Genomic DNA, 23,138 nt, shown 5'->3' on the forward strand with positions numbered 1-23,138 from the left:
AATCATATTTTTATTGTTTCCTCTGGTGCACTGCCGCTGAGCGGCTGCTGGAGTCGTGCTGCTGGATCCATGGCTGGATCCCTGATTGATCAGCTGACCCCTTTCGCAAGAATGGCGCCTACTTCAAACGCTTGAAGCAACGGTCGTTTACTTCTAGGCTAATATATTCCTTTAATTACCCTGAACCACACCATTTCTACATTGTGCGTTAGTATTTATGCAATAATTGTGGCATGAATTAAACTCCTCGTTTTTAACATAAGCGTGCTACCAGCGCGGACGACTCTTTGAGCGTAGGTTAACCTGTACAGTTAACCTAAAGAGCAACTACATTAACACTATGAACTGCTCAAAAAAAAAAAATGAGCCGACCTTATACAGCGAGGGAAACACTTAACCGAACGGCACAGAACCGCTCGGTAGAGCGGCAAGCACACTATGTGCACTCTGGTGCATGGAGGAAGGAAATAAGAGGAGGCAGCACACCGAAACGCGATTGAAGCCAAACCGGTCGGCCCAACACGCAATCGCACGTCAAAGTGCGCGTTTGGTTTTATTTTTCCCGCCTTCCAGGCAGAGGCACGGCAGGGCAGCTGAACAAGCGTGCACCAAACAAAATACTACTCGCAAAACTACTGGGAACCAAACTTCTCAGCAAATGTCGATTCTTGATCCGTGATCTGGACGCAAGAGTTGACGTGTTGGACCACCACTGAGCAAATGTAAGGGCTTCACGGAGCGTTCGCCTGCCAAGGCTGGCTGCGTGACGTAATGCTCCCTCCTACCTTATTCCTTCCTCCATGGTGCGGAGGCATCGAACGATAAGCCTTTCAGCAGCGGGGAGCCGATCGCCGTTGCATTGCCACTTCGCCAGCCAGCAAGGAGAAATCGCTGGAGGTGGAGACATCTTGGCGGCGACCATGAGAAACACGGGTCAATATTTATTAAAAGCGAACATGCGCCCATAACTCGCACGGTTCCAGCAGTCTAGTTCTCCACTGGCGTCCAACTGCCCCTACACCACTGTTCTACGCTTCTGCTGATCAACACGCTTAGGGCACTTTCCAGTTCATCTATCGGTCAATATAACAAGGGAAGATATTATCCAAAGCGAAAACGAAATATGCAGAAATCATCGGCAGTGGCGTAGCTAGGTCGTCTGGCACCCGGGGCCCTCAGCTTTTCTGTCAACCCCCCCCCCCCCCCCTCGGGCGTAGTCGAGGAAGACGAGGATATCGACAATTTTCGGGTGTCTTCAGACGTATATGACACCCCCCCACCCCTCTACTGGCCCCGTGCACCCGGGGCCCACCGCCCCCCAGCCCCCCCTCCCCCCTCTATTGCTACGCCACTGATCATCGGCGATCATTGTTAATGTAAGTGATTAGTCCTAACGAACGAGCGAGCAAGAGAGATCACGCTCCCTTTCAGTGGGCGCGTTTCCTCGCCTTCTCTCGTCCAAGTCCGACCACCGTCACACCTCCGAACTACCCCGAAAGCGGCCGAAGAAAGCCGAAGAAAGCTACTCGCTTTAATAAACGGAAGCTATAGCCCTGGCCAAACTCCGATACCACCAATTCAAATACACGTAAAATGCATAAATGCCTTTATGAGGTAACCCCTGTACCGATTTTAATTAAATGCGTTGCATTTCAGAGACATAGCTAAATTCTGGACACTGCTGGGAGCGGAATTTCGATTTAGGGCCTGAATATTTTTACAAAGATTGCCGAAAATCAGTAAGGTTGAAAAAAATATATATAGAAACACGAAGTTTACAAATCCGTTACTCAGCACCAAAAACACATATTGCGGTTGCGCAAACTTCATACGTTATAACGTAGAGCAAACAAATATGCTATAATAATTTTTACCGCACGTGAATCTGTTACAATGTTTACGAGGGTTTTGGGAAAGTCCTGCTCACAAATATTAGTGGTTTGTTTGAGAGCCATGTATAACCATGAATTTCGTTCCCTTTAGATGTACTATTACATGCGATTTGCATAAATGTGATATCACTTTTTCATTGCCAAGTCACAGAGTAGTAAACTTGAGTTTCGTTTTTGTCTTGTTTTCATTGGCGATTTTCAACAAATTTTAATGAAATTGTTAACCTTCATTCAAACATGCGCTTCCTACAGTCACTAGATCTTACATTTCTCTTTTGAATGCGACAAATATCGTCAAATTCGGCACAATGGTTGCCAAGCACAAACTATTTCTTCTTTCCCGTGTATTTAGCTAGAGTCCCAGCAAGCAAGGAATTCCAGACGCACTGTATACAGCCGAATGCAAAATTCGCAAAGGCAGGGCAGACCTTCAGCACATGGTTTGGTCGTGCCCCCTCAAACGGAGTCACGTACAACAGAAAGATCGCTCTTCTTTAGAAATCAGCTCTGTGGAGCAGTGGGAGACCGCGCTGCTCAGCTCCGATCCGGAAGTGCAAGTCCGACTCGTCCGGATGGTTGAAATCGCCGCCGGGGCCCGAAGGCTCCTGGCTGCCGCCCAAAGGGGGAAGAAGACAGAAGAGGATCTCCCACCTCTTTCCCTTGACCCCCTCGCGGGCACACAATAGAGTGTCTTAGCTTAGGCTACGCAAGCGGATTGCGTACCGCTCGTCGGTACGGGTGCGAGCGCCACTATAATAGACGTGGCTCGGTTGCGCTAGCTGTGCTATGTTGCGCGTAGACCCCTACTTTCATGTACAACGATGGGCCCTCGAAAGTATCGAGCAGAAGAGGAACGGAAGAGCCCAAAGGCTCGGCAGAGACTACAGAGGTATGCGATGCAGTGGAAGGGCAGGAGGCGAAGCGATGGGCCGACGTGCGGCCGTGCACTGCTATATTCTTTATTCTTTATTCAGTGAGTGCCCCGCTTTTGCCAGTAAGGCGTTACAGCAGGGGGGGGGGGGGGGGGGTTACAGACTTAAATAGAACACTTCTTCTTCTATACAGCACACTTGCGTCTCTTGCAGCCGGTTCCAATCTCTGATGGTCATCACAAAGAAGGAATTGTAATACATAGTTGTTCTTGCACGGTACTCTTTCACTTTGTGTCGGTGATCATTTCTACTGGATATGTAATTGGGTTGATACAAGTAGTTATTATAAGCAATTCCAGTGTTACCATGAAAAATACAAAAGAAAAACTTCAACCGCAATTTTTTTCTGCGTAAAGAAAGCGATTCCCAACCCAATTCCGTTTTCATAGCGGTACAGCTATCTGTCCGCTTGTACCGCCCTAAAACAAACCGCGCAGCTCTATTCTGAATTTTTTCAAGTTTATCTATAGACCTGGCCTGCATCGGGTCCCATACAGGGCATGCGTACTCTAAAATCGGTCTAATACAGGTGAGGTAGGCTGTGTTCTTTAAATTCTGGGGTGCCCATCTTAGGTTCCGTTGGATAAAGTTAAGAGCCCTTGCTGCTTTACCAACAACATAATCAATATTAGCATTCCATGAGCAATCATGCGATAAAACAACACCAAGATATTTGCATGTCGGTTCAGTAGCAATGACATACATATTCAGGCTGTAAGATGTCTCAATTGGTTTCTTTTTTTTGGAAACACGCATGTGCACACACTTTTTCGGGTTCAACGACATTTGCCACTTCTGGCACCACCTTGTAATACGATCCAAATCCTCCTGCAAAGAAACGCCATCACTTGCGTCCCTAATCTGCCGATATAAAACACAATCGTCGGCAAATAAACGCATGCGCGATGAAATACCCACAGAAATATCATTAACAAAAATGAGGAATAAAAGCGGCCCAAGGACGGAGCCTTGTGGCACGCCTGACGTTATATAGAGCGGCTCACCAACTACAATTTGTAAATTGCAATGTGTCGTAAAAATAATTAGTGACTTTTTTGTTAATAAGCTGAATATGTGCTTCGACTTCTCGTGCTAGTGATGTCCACCTCACCGAATAATCTAGCTCGAGGACAAGAATTACGATATCTGCCACAGGCACAGGCATAGCCTGTGGCAGATAGCCTCATTCACTTGAAATTTCATAGTGAACGAGGCTCCCGTGGGGGAGCCGAAACGTAAATATATTTCTTGGACCGTTGTGGTCGATGTACGGACCTCTTCCTTTTACGTATGCATCACCCCACCAGACGGGCTTCCGTCATACTCTCGACTTCGTTAATATATAGTTCCCACCTCGCCCTATTAGGTAGTTATTGAATTACGTATTTCACAAGGGTAAACAACAACAGCAGCAGCAGATCTTGTCTGCATCGGACGACTAAGCAGTAACCGGAACCTTTATTGATCTCTTATGAAAAGCGTAGGTCTTTCTTCGACAACCAGGAAACAAACAAGGAGTGGAGTGTATGTGCATGGCAGTGTTACAAGCGCCTATACAGAAATTGCTTGCAGGGCGCTTCGCAAAGCGAATAAATCAAACTCGTGCTGGCACGAGATGCAAACAAAGTGCCTTCTTTCAGCCGCACGACTTTCGCACGACGAAGCGCAGCGTGCCCCCACACTCTTTGCAGTCGCTCCGGGTGTTGTCGTTCTTCCTGGGAATGTGCCAGCAGCGGGTACAGCGTACTTTGTACTTCTTGTACCTGCGTCACAGCAGAAGCACGCACAGAGGAAAGTAAATGCATGGGTAGTATAGTGCCAATACCGCATGGCGAGCGTGACGGGTTTTCGGCTCCCGTAATCACAAATACATGGCCTTAGAGATGTGATCCCGTTAACTCTATATAACCGTATTTGTGATTTGGGTGTACAAGTCGCAACCCTAGTGATAGTGATGGCTCTCTCGGAACATGATCTCATCTCTAAGGCCATGCTTTTAGCAAACGCCGGAAGCCATTGCGGGAACCAAAAATCCAACATGGTCGCCATGCGGTCCTGATACGTAAAATCGCAGAGTGTAATTGCATCTTAATTTAATTAAATCCTGCGGTCTTACGTGCCATAACCCCAGTCTTATTAGGAGGCACGTCGTAGCGAAGGGACTACAGATTAATTCTGACTACTTGGTTCTTTAGCAGGCAGCCACGCGGTACACAAGCATTCCTGCATTCCACCCCCGGCATCAAAATAAAGCCGCCACGGATGGGATCGAACCAGCGGCTTAGCCACTGTGAGCTACCGCGGCGAGTGCACAGACGCAAGTAAACGCAACGCAGAATGACATTCGACCAACGAGCCCTATCGGGACGCCCTCTAGCGATCTGAGAGGATCACTTGTTCACGCAGACGCAATGCATTTTGATCAGTTAAACACGTGATTTGGCCTTATAATAAACCGGCTGGTTGTTTGCCCTTGCTCGGGTCACTGTTTTTCCTCTCGGCCCCGTTAGCGCGTGCTGTACACAGCGCCAAGAAAAATGAACGTACACAGACGAGCCTTATTCATCGCTTCGACATATATAGCATGCCCGATACACCACAAAGGGGCATTAAAAAGAAAATTCACCGACGATTACGATACTCCGTAATGCGAATATTGAGTGCAGCTCTATAAGTGTTTTCACTTCGCGATATATTGGCTCACGTGGACAATCTGTCACGTGCGGCACGTTGCAAAACGGAGCGAAGTGTGGCGCGACTACCTCGCTAATCTGGAGATCGCGAGAGGCAACGCGTGGGCGGCGCGTGGACGCGACTCACAGCAGCCGCCGCAGACACACCTCTGCTCATGCAGCGCTTTGTTTACATACAGACGACGCGCGCGCTACGCTGGCGCCATCTCGTAGCCGTAGTCGCCGCACTACGCTTCTCTCACGCTTTCGCCATACCTTCCCCCTCCGCTTTCCCCCTCGCATCTTTCATCCCCCGCTGCGCTCCGCGTTCGCTCTTTCATCCTTCGTCGTGCTCGTTCGTTCGGTCACGCCGACGGGTGCCGCAGGAACGGGCGCCAAAGAGCTGCGCTCTGAAAACAATACGAGCTGCATTAGCAGACCGCGCTTTTGGAATAGAGGGTGTCCAAATCCAAGCCCCGGGAACACTTGCATATCAGTACCGAAAGAAATAAATCTCGAATGCCATGTTTTTGCATACTGCATGCGCTGGAAGCAATTGCGAAGCCAGAAACACGTCATGGCAACCATGTTTGAAAGGATTGGCAGGGCTAGAAAAGACGCACAAAAAGAAAGACTAGAAGCGACGCCATCTCGATGTTGCTACAGAAGATCACTTTTTACTAGGAGCACCCCCCCCCCATATTATGATCAAATTTCCATTTATGAAATTTTGTGCTGAAACCCGACCGCCATACGTCAGCATGACGTCACGGATTTCGGTGAATCTTCGCTTATTCAACCTCCCGGTTCCGTCGTGGGAGACGCCCACTCCATGAGAGCCCAAAGCTCTCGTGGCCTGCAGGACCTGAATAAAGTTGATTTCCTTCCTTCCATCTTCGCTTATCAGGACCGTTGCGGTGCAGAAGACTTCGAAACCTGTCAAGTTCAGTATTTGGCTCGTTTAGAACATAATGCAGTCGAAAGATCTTTACCGATTAAAAGAATTAACTAGGCCCGAGCAGATTGCGCAGCAAATCCGTGATGTCATGGCAATTTGGTGCGGGAAAGTCAAGGTTGAGTTAATTATCATCCGTCTTTCGTTTGAGTTTTGTTTAGTTTCTTTGATTGAAATGAAAACAGAAGAAAGATGCAGTCACCACCTAAGGATGACGGCTACTCTTCTTCACATAGTTACAAAATTTTTTTAAAAATTCAGAGTCGTTCTATTATGCGAAGATGGAAGACCAGAGAAGCTGTTTAGCGCACACAGAGGTGACCCGAATATTGAACAAAGGTACGAACATATTGTCATAATCTGTGGTCATCGTGGCAATATAGGTACGCACACACATAGGCGTATCACCTCTGTTACTAAATTTTTCCGTCACGTAAGACAATGAATGGCTTATACCTCCTTAAGCAATGGCTCATACCCCCGTAAACACTGCCTTCCCATACGATGACAGACAAGTGAAATTCAACGCTGGAATGATGAGCAGCAACGAAGCCAGATGCGGAAGATGACAACGCTCGAGCCATTGCTGATGATGATAGTTTTTTGCACAACGGAACCAGCTGTGGAGGAAGACGACGACGAACGAGCGAGCAGTGGCACTAGCGCGTTTGTGCGGTTCGCGCCGAGAATTTTTTAAGTCCTTTTTGAAAAAGTTGTACAGAACATTTCTTCAAAAACATCAGGGCCCGCTTGCACAAACGCCAGCCTCTAAGTCTAGACTTAAATCCGAACCTTGTCTTATTGTAACCTAAAATAAGACTGGACTTTCCGGCCATCATCTTACCCTTGTGCCTGGGACCTCTTTGGGTCCCACGTGTGACAAGGCTAGTTCAAGGGCGCATTACAGGTCTCCGAACCCACAGAAGTATATGCCACTGAGCTTGAACCCTTTCTGCACTATCACCAGGATCGGCCCACATGATTTGTTTTTGTCAACATCTCGGACATATCTTTTTTCCAGATCCTAACCACAGAGAACTTCGCTGTAAAAAGAACACTGTAAGATAAGAGACAACGTCATGAGTGCGAAACACCTAGAGCACAACACTTCTATACTTACGCGAGCATGGCTAATCAGTTCTGCGGATCTGGTAAAGCGGAGGAACGTTGATAAAAAGAGGGAAAAAACGTGGTCCACCAGCGTACAGGACGAAGCTACAAAGGAAACCCATAGGGACTTCTCAGAAAGAAATATTCGCAGTTGAAGAAAAATTCTCCCTCGTCCAGGGATCAAACCAGTTACCAGCGTCTTGCCGCGATGGTCGATCCATCAGAGCTAACCAGGAGGCTAGAAGATCGCAGAGCGGAGGCGAATGAATCGACAAGTCAAAGTACAGGAACACTGAATATGGCAAATAAGTTCTGCGCGAATTGTTTCTTAAACTTCTAAGGTTTCTTTCTGAGGAACCCGCATGGGGTTTCTCAGTGACGTCACGTACCTGATGCCGCACGCATTGCACAACGGTGTGCCGTCCTCGGCGTCCCTCCACAGCGGTGTTAACTTCGTGGCGCAAGATGCGCACTGTTTATCTGGAAATGTGCGAATAAATAAACAAATAAATAAATAAATACATAAATAATGTGCAGATCCAATGCAAACCTTGTGTAAGCTGATAGGTTTGGCGAGTTAACTTATTTCGTGAATCGGTTAACTGAATGCTACGAAAGTTGGAGAGGGCTTTAGGCTTTACGCTTTATGCGGTTGCAATCTAAAAAAAAAACAATTTTAATCCTTGCGCGTGCGCTTGCATTTTTTAGCGAAATATATCTGCGCATTAGGGGGGGGGGGGGTGTAGTCTGAAGCATATCGCTTAAAACGCAACAACGCTCTAATTTTCTACGAAACTATATATACGTTGCGCTGAGCCCCTCCAAGAACTGCTGCCGACCATGTTCCCGGTATGAGGAAAAGGCGACAAAGTGCAGCACAACATGCCTCCGTTCTCACCGTGCTGTTCGACGTCCTCCTTTCTGGCGTACTCAAAGTCGTCCTCCGATTCGCTTATCTCGGCGTAGTCCGGTCTTAGAACGCCTCGTCGCTGCATGTTGCTGCAACGGACGAACAACCGGGTTGAACACTCCGAGTTGTCACAATACGTCGGCTGTGTCAAGTAGGGCCGTAATCAGAGGTATAGGTCCTGACGCCCCCCCCCCCCCTAAATTATACGAATTATTATACAATTATAATTATAATTGACCTGTCGAAAATTATGACCGCCCGAAAAGACATCTCGTATACTCCCCCATACAGAGGTCTGTTGGGAGCTCGGTTTAGTAAAAGCAGGTTCGCCGTGTGGCAGTGGTGATGCCCCTCTAGGAGAGCCGCTTCGGTTCGAGAAGGAGGCAACGAAGTGACGAGCGGCCGCTACAGGTCTAAAGTGTCAGGAATGCCGCGTAAACAACAGCAGACATGCAGTCGAACATCTTAGAGGGTGAAGCCGCGGAGTGGCCCGTATACTTTTGACAAACGCTGTAGTTACACAATGCATCGACAGCACTTCCGCAGGCACCAGTAATTACGGTATTCGCAAAATATGGAGTCGGCTGTCTTTATGTTCTCTTGAGAAACGGGCCCAACTACATGCACAGCCGCCGTCATGCTTAGCCCGAACACGCCTTTCGCGTCGTCTTGATTCTACTGCGGGAGGTGCTAGTGATTTCTGGACGGGTTGCATGGAATTAACTTGTTTAACGAGTATTCTTTCCAAACCACTGAAAGATCTGCTCCTTACAAGCAGCGCTTGTTCAAGTTAGGCCGTTAGAAATATGTCTTCCGAGTTCATATCAAGCTTGACGGCGGCTGTACAATCTGAGATAGGCCAACGCAAGTGAAGGCTCACAATGCCTTCTCGTATCCGCCGCAAAATTTGAACTTCGGATAGACATACAAAACAACAAGAAAAAGAAAACGCTGCACAAAATATTACTGAGCATTTTTCTTCACCCATCTATTTATGCTTCCGGAAAAGAAGCCGAGGAAAGTTCACATTTTAACGTAAGCACAGACTCGTAGAACGGAAAAGAAAAATAAATTCAACAAACTTCACAGACAAACTAACAATTGGTCAAACAAGAAATGTCGCTAAAGCCTTAGAAAGGAGCGTTACGCAATCGACTGAGGCCAAGAGAGTCGGACCAACACGTCATCATCACATTAGAGCGCGGGGTAGGTTCTAGCGCTTCCACTCGGCAAAACTACCGGAAACCAATAAAAAAAAAGTAATAAATTTATGGAAAAAAAAACACGACACGAGCGCTCATGTTTCTTCCTCGTCCCTTGTCTGTCGTGCTATTCTTCGTCAGTAATTGTTTCTGGCGTTTTACGTGCCAGAACTACGATCTGATTATGAGGCACGTCGTAATGGGATGGGGGGCAATGCGGAATAGCTTCGACTACCTGGGGTTCCTTATCGTGCACCCAGTGCACGTTTTGGGCATTCTTGCATTGCGGCCGCCGCGGCCGGGATTCGCTCCCGCGACGTCGTGCTTAGCCGCGATACGCCATAGCCCATCACAGTGGGTGAACCACACTTTCTCGGCCAATACGCCGAGTCTCAGAGGTCATGCGTGGGGGCGACACCGCGGGGGAAAGAGAGGAGGGAATGGCTTCACTGAAAGATCGTTTGCCAAGGCTTGCTGAGTGACGTCATGCTCAATCCTATTTTATTTCCTCTCTCCATTGTTCGACCACTGTCGATCAATTCGAGCCTCTTTCTTCCTGTGACCCTCACACTTGTTTGGGTTGTAAATCGTAACTAAGTGATCGAGTTGTGCCTTCTTAATTCAGCTGATAAAAGGGGGGCAAATATTTTCCCGAAACGAAACAGTGGCCTTGGAATAAAAAAAATAAATGCTACAGAGCTGTAAAGTGTTGATACGCAATGCCAGGTTAACAGTTACGAGGTCTGAACGATATTAGAAACGTCGTCCCGCAGTTGCGAGTCACCGTCATCAGCATAATCTGCGCTAAATAGGACCAGGTGTTCCATCAGAGAATTTCGGCAATTTTCAAAAATCACCTGTGGCAGATAACACATTTCTAGTCCTTCGGCTGGTCCCCTCGAGGAGGCGGACGTTGCAGGATAAAAAATGCATAATTCAATTAAAACATTAAGTAAGTTTTAACTAGTTACCTTATGGTACATATTGCAATTTACAGATTGTAGCGAGTGAGACTGCAAGGCATATACACTTGAAAAGAATGACGTGGATGACATCATTTCCGAGATATGCGCCATCTAAGTTGCGGTAAAAGTGCACTGTCGTTCCACTTTGCATAACGAAGCGCCGTTTTATGCATTGAAGCACAAAATTAACTGAACCGGCAATGTATTTATTCGCAGAGTTCGGGAATGAATACTTAGACACTTGCCATCGCGAGAATTCGAAGTCGATACATCGCCTTGGGAACGCCTTGGCTACAGTTTGCAACGTATAGGGTGTTCCAGCAAGTAAGGACGCGAACACAAGTAAAAGAAAGGGACAGGACAACGCTGGTCTAACGAGCGTTCTCCAGCGTTGTCCTGTCCGTTCCTTTTACCTGCGCTCGCGTCTGTACTTGCCGGAACCCCCTATACTTTCACCATGCACCACGTGACTCAGGAAACCACACTACTATACAGTTTGCAAATTGCGATATGTTCCGTAAGGCAATTAGCTTAAAAACGTTGATAGCGAAGTTTTTTTAATTAATCAAGTATGAATTTTGATTTTTTGTGCAAATAACGTCTGCCTGTTCGAGCAATCCAGCTCAAGGATTCGAATTGTGCAATCTGCCACAGCTGATATCTAAAAATAGGTTAAACGTATGCGCATGAACACCCGGTATGTAAAGATTTATCAGTGCAGCACTTTCAACTACGTTGTTCCTTGCGCGGGAAGGCAAAGGCTTTGAATTTAGCTCATCGTGGCATACGCTATTAGTGCATAACGGCTCACTTGGGGCGCGATCGGAGATCGTTGTTCGAAATGCACGTTCAGTTTGCGTTCGGTTTCCCCTCGCGCGAAACTGAGCGCAAACTGAACGTGCATTTCGAACAACGATCTCCGCTCGCACCCTTGAATTGAGATTCCAGAGGGTACAGTTCTAGCAGCAGTTCGCGGAAGAAAATTGTACGGCCATTAACCGTAGTGTGCGGTCGAACATCGCGTGCCGCGACCGTAACGAAGGCGCAATTGTGTTCCCGTTAGTGTTGCCCTTCAGCCTGGCCGGAACGGTCTACGATAAGAACTGTACAGAATCGGGCCCGGTTTGCTACGTTTTCACCCTCCCAAGTGTCCGCATCGAGCTATACACAACTGCTTCCGCCGCCGATGCAATTTGGTAACCAGAGATAGCATCAAGCAGTTTTGATGTTCTTTTATTTCATCCATTCGTCCGGACAATATGCAGCCCTTCTGCTTATCGATTTGGCTGTGCCTTCTTCGCACAGATATACTTTTTTTCGCTTTGCTTTGATGATGGCATATGTGGTCATGAAAAGCGGTCAAAAAGAACACGCCTTATCCTAGAGCGATGAATAAGCCGTCTCACTTGAAGTAATGCTCCATCTTCAGCTTTGGCATTCCGTTGACCAGCTGGAGACGCATGTGAACCACGGCGCCCTTGAAGTTGGGGTCGTCGGCACTGGGACTCTTTCGTGGAATCGCCTTCTTTCGACGACCGCCGCTCTGCGACGAAATCGGCGCAGCACTCGAGCAATGTTCCCCTGGCGAACCGTTCGAGTTGTCCGCGACGGTTTCTGGTCCGTCGGGCATAGGCGGCGACGTCTCGGCGGGTTCACCCGGCGGTTGCTTCGAAGACTCCGCTGACGTCGCTCTCGCGGGAGGCGAGGCCTGGACGACGACACGATCTGAATGGCCCGCTGCTTCGGCCAGGGGCATAAGCGACGACTCTGCCAGGGTCTTCAAGCTCAGCGAGGCCACCGACGGCGTGGCAGGATTCGTCGGCTCTGTAGTTGAGCAGGGTTCGCCGTCGACGTCCGTCGACACGACGTCGCGGTTGCAGAGTATGGCCGCGTCGCGGGCCACTATCTCTTCGGCCAAGTAATGAATCTTCATAAGCCTTTCTGTCTCACCGGGGGCGTCAAAAGGTTCCGAGTCTAGGTCCTGCGGAAACAACTCCGTATACTGCGACGGCGTAGGCAAAAGTCCAGAGTTGATATCGGCAGGGAAGCTGTCCGCAAGGTACCATGTACTTCCAGTGGCCCTCCAGTGAGCACGGTTCGCCTTGCCAGGGGAATAAGGCCGCAGATACTCATACGGCGGGCAGGCGTACTGTTGATACGGTTCACAATACCGGCTGTTGTACGGAACTCTTCTCTGCTCGTGGAATCCCTCCAAACGTCGCGTGTGTGCCGGAGGAGCTGCCCCGAGGAACAACGCAGACACAGAGTCGTCGCGACGGAGGTCCGAAGAGCTGCGGTCACTGCGCGCAGTCATCGCTTCGACGACGTCTTTGCGGTGCAAGTTGCGCGCCCGTTGGGTCTCGCGGTGGATGACGAAGCACACTCTAGACGTCTGGCGTCCCTAGAGGTCGTGGCGAGGTCACGGGCTGGCTGAGCCAAGCACAGCGTCGGCGACTGGGCTACCTGCGTGTTTCGACACAGCAACGAAATGAATGCGCTCCAATGCTCGGCGCGGCGCTTTTTGGCATTCTAGCGGGCGATAAAGTGCGCAGTCATCCGTCGCACCGCCTCTGCTCTTGCGCCGTCACCCAGCTAACTCGCGCGCCACATTGTTTTCAGCTATACATTCTTTAAGCAGCGTTTTATAACAGGGCAGGAACCGAAGAAATGGCGAGGGTAAAGACACATTTAAGTGCCTAGCCTCTCGCTCAAAGATAAAGAGCTGCTTTGATAAGACCGCCCCATAACGGCAGATGGAAGTATTAGGATCCCTCTACATTCGTGACGAAGGCTCCGCCTGCCAGACATCGCCGCTTCCTTCTGGTGAATAGATCTTTTTCCGCCTTACTTCTGTAAGGTGAACCAGGCAGCAATTCTTAGCAACAGGCACGTCATTGGGCTGTCGTCATATTATCCAGCACTCGAATACGATGCACTAATCGTCCCTGCCACATTTTTTTCTCTTTTTTTTGCGTTACAAGGATTAACGCTTTCGACTTTATGCTTAACGACGACTACGCGGCTTAAGTGAGGTCAACAAAAACATTGTTCATTACAGTACAGTCATCCACATTTCTGTATAGAGTGCTGAATCGGTGAGATGCGATGGCAAAAAAAAAAAATCTACATGTGCGTTACTGACCGGTCCAAGCGACAATGCTTGTGAGCCGCGGAAGCCACAAGTACGCCTGGACAACAACGTATTCAGCCGGGTATTTTGAGCCTAGTCAGCTGTCGTGTTATTGCTCTTTATACTGTAGCCCAGCGCTCCAGCGATCTAGATAGAAGTGAGGAAGACGGTACAGATGCAGCTGAAAACACCGACTTGTACAGTCGCAAGCTACACGAGTGGATACTGGAACCTGAGCAACTCGATGCAGGCATAACAATCTGACAAGCGGCTGGCGCACTCTCTGATTCGTATAGTCCACTGGTTTAGCCATAGCTTTAGCTAAGCGCGCTCGCGCGTCGTCTGCTAGCCTACAGCAAACAGCGCGACATCTGTAAATGACGGAACATGCTGTGCCATGCGCATGCGCCTTGACTTATCACCTGCCTGCAGGCTCTAGCAGGCACGGAGAAAAGAAAATAACGAGGAGGGGGCGTTATACGTAACAAAACTGAAGCCAAGAAAAGTGGGCCCAACGCGTGATCATGTCGAGCTAAAGCAGGTAAAGCGCACGCTCTTCCGAAAAGACAACGGGTGCGAAAGCAACACACGGATGCCGCACTTGCACTACGTTGCAAAGAAAGCGACAAATTAATACCTTGCAATGAACGGCCGAAGTTGCACTATAGCATATCGGGAGAAACGAGCACAGCGCGGACGGTTGACAAAGCACCCGAACACGTGCGCGTTGATTAGAACCTACCGGGAACCAGGCCCACTGGGCTGAGTCCGCCGAGCGCAGGGCGATGTGTTTGGCCGGCCTTTTGAGCATTCTTTTGAGAGAGAAAAGGCGAAAGGCATGGGTTCACGGAGAGTCGCATTGCCAAGGCTGGCTGCATGGCATATAACGCTCCCTCCTAGTCTACTTCCCTCCTCCGTGCTAACGCGCAGTTCAGAAGACGGCGCAAGCGCGATCAGGGAGTGCACCCGCTAAACGTACAAGCTACAAGGGGTTGCGTTGTGCGTTAGCCGCTCGCCAGAGTGCTCTGCCTGTACCGTGCGGGATGGGTTCCCGTGTTCAGCTTGTGACCTTTGTGACTGCCGAGACTGTAGCTCGGACTTAGCAGATGCAGCAACGCTATTACTCCAGCTTTGCTGTGCAGCCCATCTTTCGAGCACTCTGTAGTGTAGTCGACCACACAGATGCTAAGCCGAAAACACGCGCGTGTAAGAGGGTTGCTGGTTCTGGCGACAAGATCGGCGTTAACGATGCCCTTAAAGTCCGACGACAGGGCCAACAGGGCTACAATAAATCCTGTACTTACAGAATTGTCGGGTCTCTCGCAAGTGAAGGGTGCCACGATGCAGCTGGGAAGCGACGATCTCGATCTGCCGTCGGTCGGTCGACGTATGGGGCTGCGTCCGTTAGCGTAAAACGCCCAGTCATGGCCTGGCATTGGCCGAGGATGGTTTGCTCCTGTTCAATCGCTGCGCGCTAGCAAGCCTTTTGGCGATACAGGAGCTTTCCGTCGCCCTGCCGTATTTACCACGGTGATCAAGTTCGTTCTTTTTTTTTTACTTCCTTTTTTTTTTATTTACGACCACCCGTCACGCAGGAAACATCGCATGCTGCAACGTGTTACACATAGGAAAACTGGCTTTTGGGGAATATGATGATACGAAATTCTCGGTCGCCGCTAACGTCATAAACCACACAGTGGTGGCAGTTACTATTAGCATAATTAAATTGAAACGCGAACAATTCCGAAGCTATTCCAATGCGTTCCGTCTCCAGGTTCTCCTTCGTTTGTTACAGTTGCTTAGTTCGACTCCAAAACGTACACTTGAGAACGGCTACATGCTTAAAAAAAACGGCTACAGAGTAACTTCACGTCGCACTTCCAATAACGCGTAATTACACGTAAGGTGGTCTGGTCATCTATTTTCTGTTGACGTTTCAATTTATGCTCGTGGCAATACCACACGATGAGACGGGGTATCTCGTTCGTTGGCTTCTATACACAAGGCCCTGTCTGCGTTTGCAAAAAAAAGAAAAAAGAAAAACCAAGAAAAGCGACAGCCGTGCAGCTGCTTTGGGCGCAGACTTCGCCGGAAACCAGCGAGATGGTGCATGTTACGTGAAAGGAAAAGCTTCGCATCTATCATATATAGCTGCAAATAGCTAATGAAGATAAACACGTAGAGCTCTAGCTGATTTGGGCATGCGTCACAAGGCGAAGAAAGGGGACAAAACAGACAACGAACGCTACGTGCTCAAGCATAACTGCGAGTCAGCCTAGTTGGAACAGATTCATCTTAAAACTTTTTGTGCGCAAACAAACAGGAACGAAGAATGTTCGAAAAACAGGGACAAGCAGGGACGACGTCCTTGTGTTGCCCCTATTCTTCGTCCCTGTATGTTTGCGCACAAAAAGCTACGTGCTCCCCTTTGAATGGCATTCAAGCTGATAGTGCGCTAGAAAACGTTGTATATGTCAGCTTCCACGGTGTCTTCAAAGAATTAGACCACTCACCGACTTTATATTTAGAACTAATTGAAGGGAGTGAGGGTGGGGAATGCTGATATGTGCGCAAATATCGAAGTGTGTGGATCAATAAGGGGTTAAACTAAAATTACTGAACCACCGTTTTCTGCCTGTTTGCAAGGAGACGTTAATGTGAAACGCTCAATGTTTGTGGGTCAATTTCACTGTTTGTAGAAAATTACTTGCACAACCGTTCCGGAGCTTTAAAAGCGTAGATTACGATCCTCCACTGGAAGTTGCCCAAAATGAGACGCAGGTTAAATTTAATGCGTGGCAAAACCTTTTCGCTACTAGCCTAATTAGCAGCGTTGCAAATAATTACTGTGCCATCGTTTTCCCCCCGCGTTTTTATGCGTTATACGACGTCCGCAGTTTGTCTGCTCTCTGTTCACGCTGTCCTCGCATTCGGTAAAAATAAGGGGCACGTCATGGGGGACGTGTAGGCAAGGTCCAAAGCGTGTGGGTGATTGCGGCCTTAGCAATACATTACGTATTTAAGCTCACCGGAGCGTTATGTGAGTATTCCTCACAAACGGCTCAGAATTTAGCCTACATATATCGCCCTTGGAGAACAATAAATTCCACCGTCATCAAATGTATCAAAGATGGCGGACACACTGTGGCAAATCTGCGCGCCAATATAAATGCGTGTGGGATAAAGCGCAGGTTTTGTAGAAAATTCCTTTATCGAGTGCTCGAAAGATTTGTACGGCTATCTCACGCCATATTTTCCAGTGTCGGGGAAGAATTCAACGTTACGCTGAGCTTACATTTGGTGGAAATGTAAAGAGGGGGGGGGGGGGGGGCGGAGGTATTTGATGCGTTACGTGTGAACTTTAGTTACTTGGGAAGCCAGTCTCATGAGTGGGCAGTTTGGCAGATCCGTGGTCAGATGTGTGGAGTATTCTCCGGCGCGAATCCGACTTATTTAGGAACGTCGTAAATAATTTGATGAATTTCTCTATCTTTATTTTTTTTATCTACTTTCCTATGTTAGTCGAGGTTTGTATATGTATAGGTTTCCCGGTGTCCTCAGCTAACTCAACGCGACACCTTGTTTATCTTTGGTGAAAATTGGCGGCAAATTATGAGTAACGCTTAGGCGAAGTTCGAAGCATGTGGCTTAATTACGACCTTAAGTTACGTATGCAAGCGCTGCAGTGCGTTTTATAAGTGCGTTTTGCTAACGGTCGCTGAAATTAGCCCGCTGCCACGGGAGAAGTAGTACATGTTCCATCGAGATCAGATTTAGTGGAAACGGGGGATCATTATGGCCGATGTCCAAGCGAAGTTTAGTATCGTGTCGATAAATTAAAGCCTATGGGGAAAAAAATATCCTCTGGCATTTGCTCGAAAGGTTTATGCCGTCGTTATCCTCAATGTTTCGCATTGCTTTAAGATAACTGTATGTAGCACCAAGTTCTCATTCAGTGTAAATGGGAGCAATGCTAAGGGTTATGTGCGGAGCAAGTTTAACGTTTCGTGCCTAATTAGGACCGTTGCTAAGGATTACTGAAGCATCGATTTCTCCCTACATGAGCAGTGTCCCCTCTGAACTAAATGAGTTTCCTTATTTATATTTCGTGTAAATAGGGGACGCGTTACGGGTGACGCATAGACAAAGTTCGAAGTCTGCGGGTCAATCACGGCCTTCGGCAGTTTAAAAGCGCTCCAGAGCTCTACGAGTTTGTTTTCAGAATAGCGTATGATTTACCTGCCTGCGTACTGGAAGAACTAAACAACAGCCACCGAAATCAAATTTGGTGAAAATTCGCTTCTAATGATTTTCTTTGGAATAACGGGTCTTAATACTCTTGAGCAGGTTGAGTGTGTGCTCTTGTCTGTGGATGTGTTTGCCATTTGTGTGTGTGTGATCGCACGTCATGTCTTTCACCTATACCTGGAGTGATATGCCAGGCTGTCAGCCAGGCGAATACCTCGAGCGTTCATTAAAAGATTGCATTTGTCTCTGTGGCTTAAGCTTTTTCTTCTTCGTCGCCCCATGGAGAGAGTTGAAGCTGATGGTGAGTAGGCAGGGGACCTGACTACAGCTTAGGTTGGTTGTCGCCAGTAGAACACAGAGGACACACAGACATATAGCAAACCCTGCAGTGTTTCGGGTTCTTTTACTCCCGTGTAGATGATGTCCAAAACATGGCGTCTATGTCGGGCCTCCGGCTTGGAAATTACTTCCTGCGCGTGCAGTTAGCGAACACCTAGCCTTTGAGATCTGTTTCTGTTACTCAGAGGCAATCATCGCAGGTGCGTCGATTTCGACACCACCTATTCTGGAACGCTCTTCCACTCAGCACTGCACTTCAATTCAACTGCTATGAGATACCCTTTGAAACGGGGTGGTAAGTTGCGCCACCAATCTCTTGTTCTTATTATGCCTAATGTCCCGCCTATCTTTTTGCACACACACACACACACACACACACACACACACACACACACACACACACACACACACACACACACACACACACACACACACACACACACACACACACACACACACACACACACACACACAAACGCGCGCGTGCGAAAAGAATTCCCAGCATCAAACTTTCTGAATCACTAACCAGAACTCTGTTGTTGTACGACTCCATTGTTTGTGGTCTCCTTACTTTTCCGCCACCAAATCTTCGAAGGCCGGTTACTAATATACTTTTCCTCTGCTATATCCCTAAACCCAAGGGCTTCAAAGAGGCCAGAGGAGCATAAAAAGAATCACAGTGATTTAATTTGTAGGAAAAATGGCTGATGCTTTGTCATTCGTTTCTTTAAACACAGGCAATTAACTGCGCGAAGTGCTACACTGAACAAGGTAGACTCTTAAATGCGATCTTTCTGCGATAAATGCCATCTTTCTGCGAAATTTGAGCAACAACAGCGAAGGGGTAAGCGCAACATCTTTTTTCGCACATTCAAAGCGTAATATGCACGTCTCTGCATACCCACGCACAGCGCACTAACCATTATTCCCATGGCAGCTGAATGATAACAGCGCCATCGTTCTTTCTAATGATATTTTTTTGCAGATAACTCTAAGCTTAGTACAATGTCACTCATTCTACAAAGACGTGAGGGCGCTGCAAGTGCCCCGTGCCGAACAATTGCAGCAGCACGGCTGGCGCGTCCGCTATGCCTCGTCGGACGCTTACCTGTCGCAAACATTCCCGTCAAGCGTCAGAGCGCTGGTGAGGTTGTAATCCTCACGGTGCACCAGATCGGCTGCAAGGGAAACTTGCTCTGCGAAGCCGCCGCAAGAGGCGAGAAGTGGCTCGCACCGGTTTCTTGCATCGCAGCAATCCTTAAAGATGTTCTCTGCCTGTGAAGCGACGTCATCGACGCAGCAAGAGCTACGCCGCGCGGTTGTCGTTCGCCCGTGGTTACCTTAGGTCCACACTGCGTGTGAGGGGCGCTACAAATAGTTGAGGAGGAGACCGGCGATAAAGCACCAAACGTGGCACACGAACAGGAGAGACGGATAATCAAGCGCGCGTGGCGCGTTCACCGGGAACGCCGGCTGATGAAGGACGCCTTGTACGGCGTCCATTATGCGTAATACAAGGGTCCTTCTATAAGCTTTATCGAATGACTATGGTGATACGAACGCGTGCTGCGTGTGCAAGTGACATTTCGTCGCCAATCGATTCCGTCGTCCTCTGTTTCGCATGAAACTTTGTTCTAACACCAGCGCAAGTGTTGAAGTTGACTCTTGTCTATCCGCTTCTTGAACGTTTTGAATTCAGTGGAATAAACCCGTCTCTTTTCGTGCATCCAAGCTCCTGCGCGGAGCGTTTCTCTCGTCCGAGAGAGAGAGGCCACTTCGAACATGTACGCCAATTTCAGCAGCTCATCCACACAAGGCGGTGAAGCTGCATAAAGGCGTTCTCACGCTCCGGAAGTCGTAGACGTTTGTTTAGCCACACTGCCCGGTTATATAAGAGGGCCGCGTCCGAACGTAGCAGCAACGCATGCTGCGTTTCTGCACCATTCGAGCGCGGCCCTGATCATCGACGCTAGCTTCCGGGCTGCCGCCCCACATTCAAGGTCTTTACGGCCGCCTTCTGGCGTTGCGTCTCTCGGCGTCGTCGCATGAACGCCATAGTGAACGCCGCCAGAGAGAGCGCCAACCAAGGAGGATACATAAAAATTTTTATGTATCCTCCTTGGCGCCAACCCACACGAGTGGCGCACGGACCAGCGCTGATTGGTCTGCGCTCATCGAGTTGCTTCCGGCGGTGGTGGCGCGATCTGGTATCTCTTGAGCGCGCCACCCTCATCGTCGACGCCGAGCGACGCCGGGTGACGCCGGGTGACGCCGGGAAAGCGCGTACGGCTACGGGGGCTCCGACGCAGACCGTGTTTCGTCACCGACGCTTGCGTCCGGCTGCGCGTTCTCGGCGACGTCTAGGTCATACGGCCGCTTTTAGGGGCGCCGGCGCAGACTTCGTTACTCTGAGTGACATCTGATGCCGCCCGATGCCACCGCTCAAAGCAGTTGGCCTTCGCCGCCGTCGTACGAAGCCATCACCGCCGTCATCCTGGCGTTTACCAGGCATCTCACAACACTGGTGTGGCGAGGAGCGCCACCAGCGGCGTTGCAGCGTCGCATTTGGTAATGCCGGACATTAGAATTTGAGTGAGTGAGTGAGTGAGTGAGTGAGTGAGTGAGTGAGTGAGTGAGTGAGTGAGTGAGTGAGTGAGTGAGTGAGTGAGTGAGTGAGTGAGTGAGTGAGTGAGTGAGTGAGTGAGTGACTGACTGACTGACTGAGTGAGTGAGTGAGTGAGTGAGTGAGTGAGTGAGTGAGTGAGTGAGTGAGTGAGTGAGTGAGTGAGTGAGTGAGTGAGTGAGTGAGTGAGTGAGTGAGTGAGTGAGTGAACTTTATTCAGTCCAGATTTGGGTAGTGCACGAAATGACACCGCTCACTGCCAATGTCACAAGGAGTCACAATGTCACAAGGAGTCGCTGTCGCCACACGGGGAGAGATTTCTATAAAACGAAAAAAAAAACGAGGCGGGAAAGTGCACGTTGTGCTGACAATGTTCCCACGCTCGATCACGGCAGCCGACCCATGCGCAAAAGTAGGCGTACGCACTGAACGCCTGTGTGGAGTCCGTTCGGCGTCTTCTCCGATCCCCCGGATCATAGAGTTTCTCACTATAACACCTAGAGGGTAATCTGGCGCCACCGTCTATGGGAGTTTCTTAAGGGGGCACCGTGCCGTCATGGGAATGACGGTATATGTGTCTGCGAGGCTCGTGTTGGCTGGTGTTGTAAGAGGCTTCGTCTAAAACGTGGATATGGCTACGCAAATAACGCGTTCTCAAAGCAAAATCTTCATAAAATGATTCCATTCACGCATATTACATCTTAGCTCACCCACAATGCATGACCGAGCAAAGAAAAGCAAGAACAGACGACCAACTGTTTCAAAGCGAGCGCGAACCTTGTCTTCTGTCCTCCAACTTTAGCGGCCCGCTAATACCTTTTACGTAATATGTAGTCGTACACACAATAACAAGTTGTCATAGTTAAACAAAACATGTTCTCGTGCAATAATAAAACTAAAACAGCTTTTCACGTGCTGTTTTAGTAGAAAATGAATCATTGTGACAATCTTAAGACGGAACGGTACTTGCCAAGCGCGTCTTCAAGGTGTCCTGTCTCTACGAGAACGATGCCAATCCGAAGTCACAATATACCGGCATTCCCATGCATACCACAGCGCAGCAGCGCCAGATTTCCCTCTAGGTAATCTAGTGAGAAACTCTATGCCCCGGACGGACGGACGGACGGACGGACGGACGGACGGACGGACGGACGGATGGATGGATGGATGGATGGATGGATGGATGGATGGATGGATGGATGGATGGATGGATGGATGGATGGATGGATGGATGGATGGGATGGATGGATGGATGGATGGATGGATGGATGGATGGATGGATGTTATGAGCGTCCCCTTCGGAACGGGGCGGTGGGTTGCGCCACCAAGCTCATGTTATTTTATTGTCTAGTGTTCTACATATGTTAAAGAAGAAAAAACAAAAAAGAAAAAATCCCATGAGGAATTCCCATAACCAACGTTTCTCAACCCCAATAGTGAACTTTGTTTTTGTACGTCTGAAGTTGAAACCGAAAATAAAAAGTAAGATTGATCAGAGAGAATGCATACTGATAAGGATACATAGAACTCCATAGAAAATGCATGGGGAATCCTATAGGGTGGGCCAAATGAAATTTGAGGGTGGGTCAACTTGAAATCTGGGGGTGCTTTAACTTATATTTTGGGGTGGGCCAACAACTTAAATTTGGGGGTGGGCCAACTTAAGTATATACGCGGGCGGGTCAACTTGAAATATTGGGGTGAGCAAACTGAAATTTGGGGGTATGCTTACGCATACTTAGACAACTCCAGTCGAGTTTCTGCATACTTTTCTCTTAAGCAGAAGAAAGTATTCAGGGAAAATCGTACACTCAAGAAACCTACAGTTGACTCCTCTTCCTTAATATAACGTCGAGCCAACCAAAGCATGTATACTCTCTGTGCAAGCTGTTGAATAAATTCTGGCAACAGTCGCTCAACCCTTGCTTGACTATAGAGGCTAGAACCTTTCTAGCCTCTATAACTTTAACTCCATAATATAACTACATATTATATTTCCAAGCGGTAAATCTGACGCCAACGTTTATATATGGAGTTTTCTAACGAGCGCTGTGCCGTCATGGGAATTACGGTATATGGGTGTGCGAGGCTTGCATCAGCTGGTGTCGTACGAGGCTTCGTCTAAAACGTGGATATTTGGTTATACAGATAGCGCACTCC

At 48.6% G+C, this 23,138-nt stretch overlaps 1 protein-coding gene across 1 annotated transcript; it reads right to left on the minus strand.

The window, feature by feature from the left end:
* Window positions 1–3,655: 3,655 nt before the first annotated feature.
* LOC135903677 (uncharacterized) lies at window positions 3,656–15,195 on the minus strand. Its single transcript, XM_065434003.1, has 5 exons — window positions 15,073–15,195; window positions 12,045–13,101; window positions 8,460–8,560; window positions 7,951–8,041; window positions 3,656–4,587 (listed from the first exon to the last, which is right to left on the minus strand). The coding sequence occupies exons 2-5, from the start codon at window positions 12,950–12,952 to the stop codon at window positions 4,461–4,463; spliced, it is 1,227 nt and encodes a 408-aa protein (XP_065290075.1). The 5' UTR covers window positions 12,953–13,101; window positions 15,073–15,195; the 3' UTR covers window positions 3,656–4,460.
* Between the last annotated feature and the right edge of the window lie 7,943 nt (window positions 15,196–23,138).

Source organism: Dermacentor albipictus, chromosome 9 (assembly GCF_038994185.2).
Source record: "Dermacentor albipictus isolate Rhodes 1998 colony chromosome 9, USDA_Dalb.pri_finalv2, whole genome shotgun sequence".
Lineage (NCBI taxonomy): Eukaryota > Metazoa > Arthropoda > Arachnida > Ixodida > Ixodidae > Dermacentor > Dermacentor albipictus.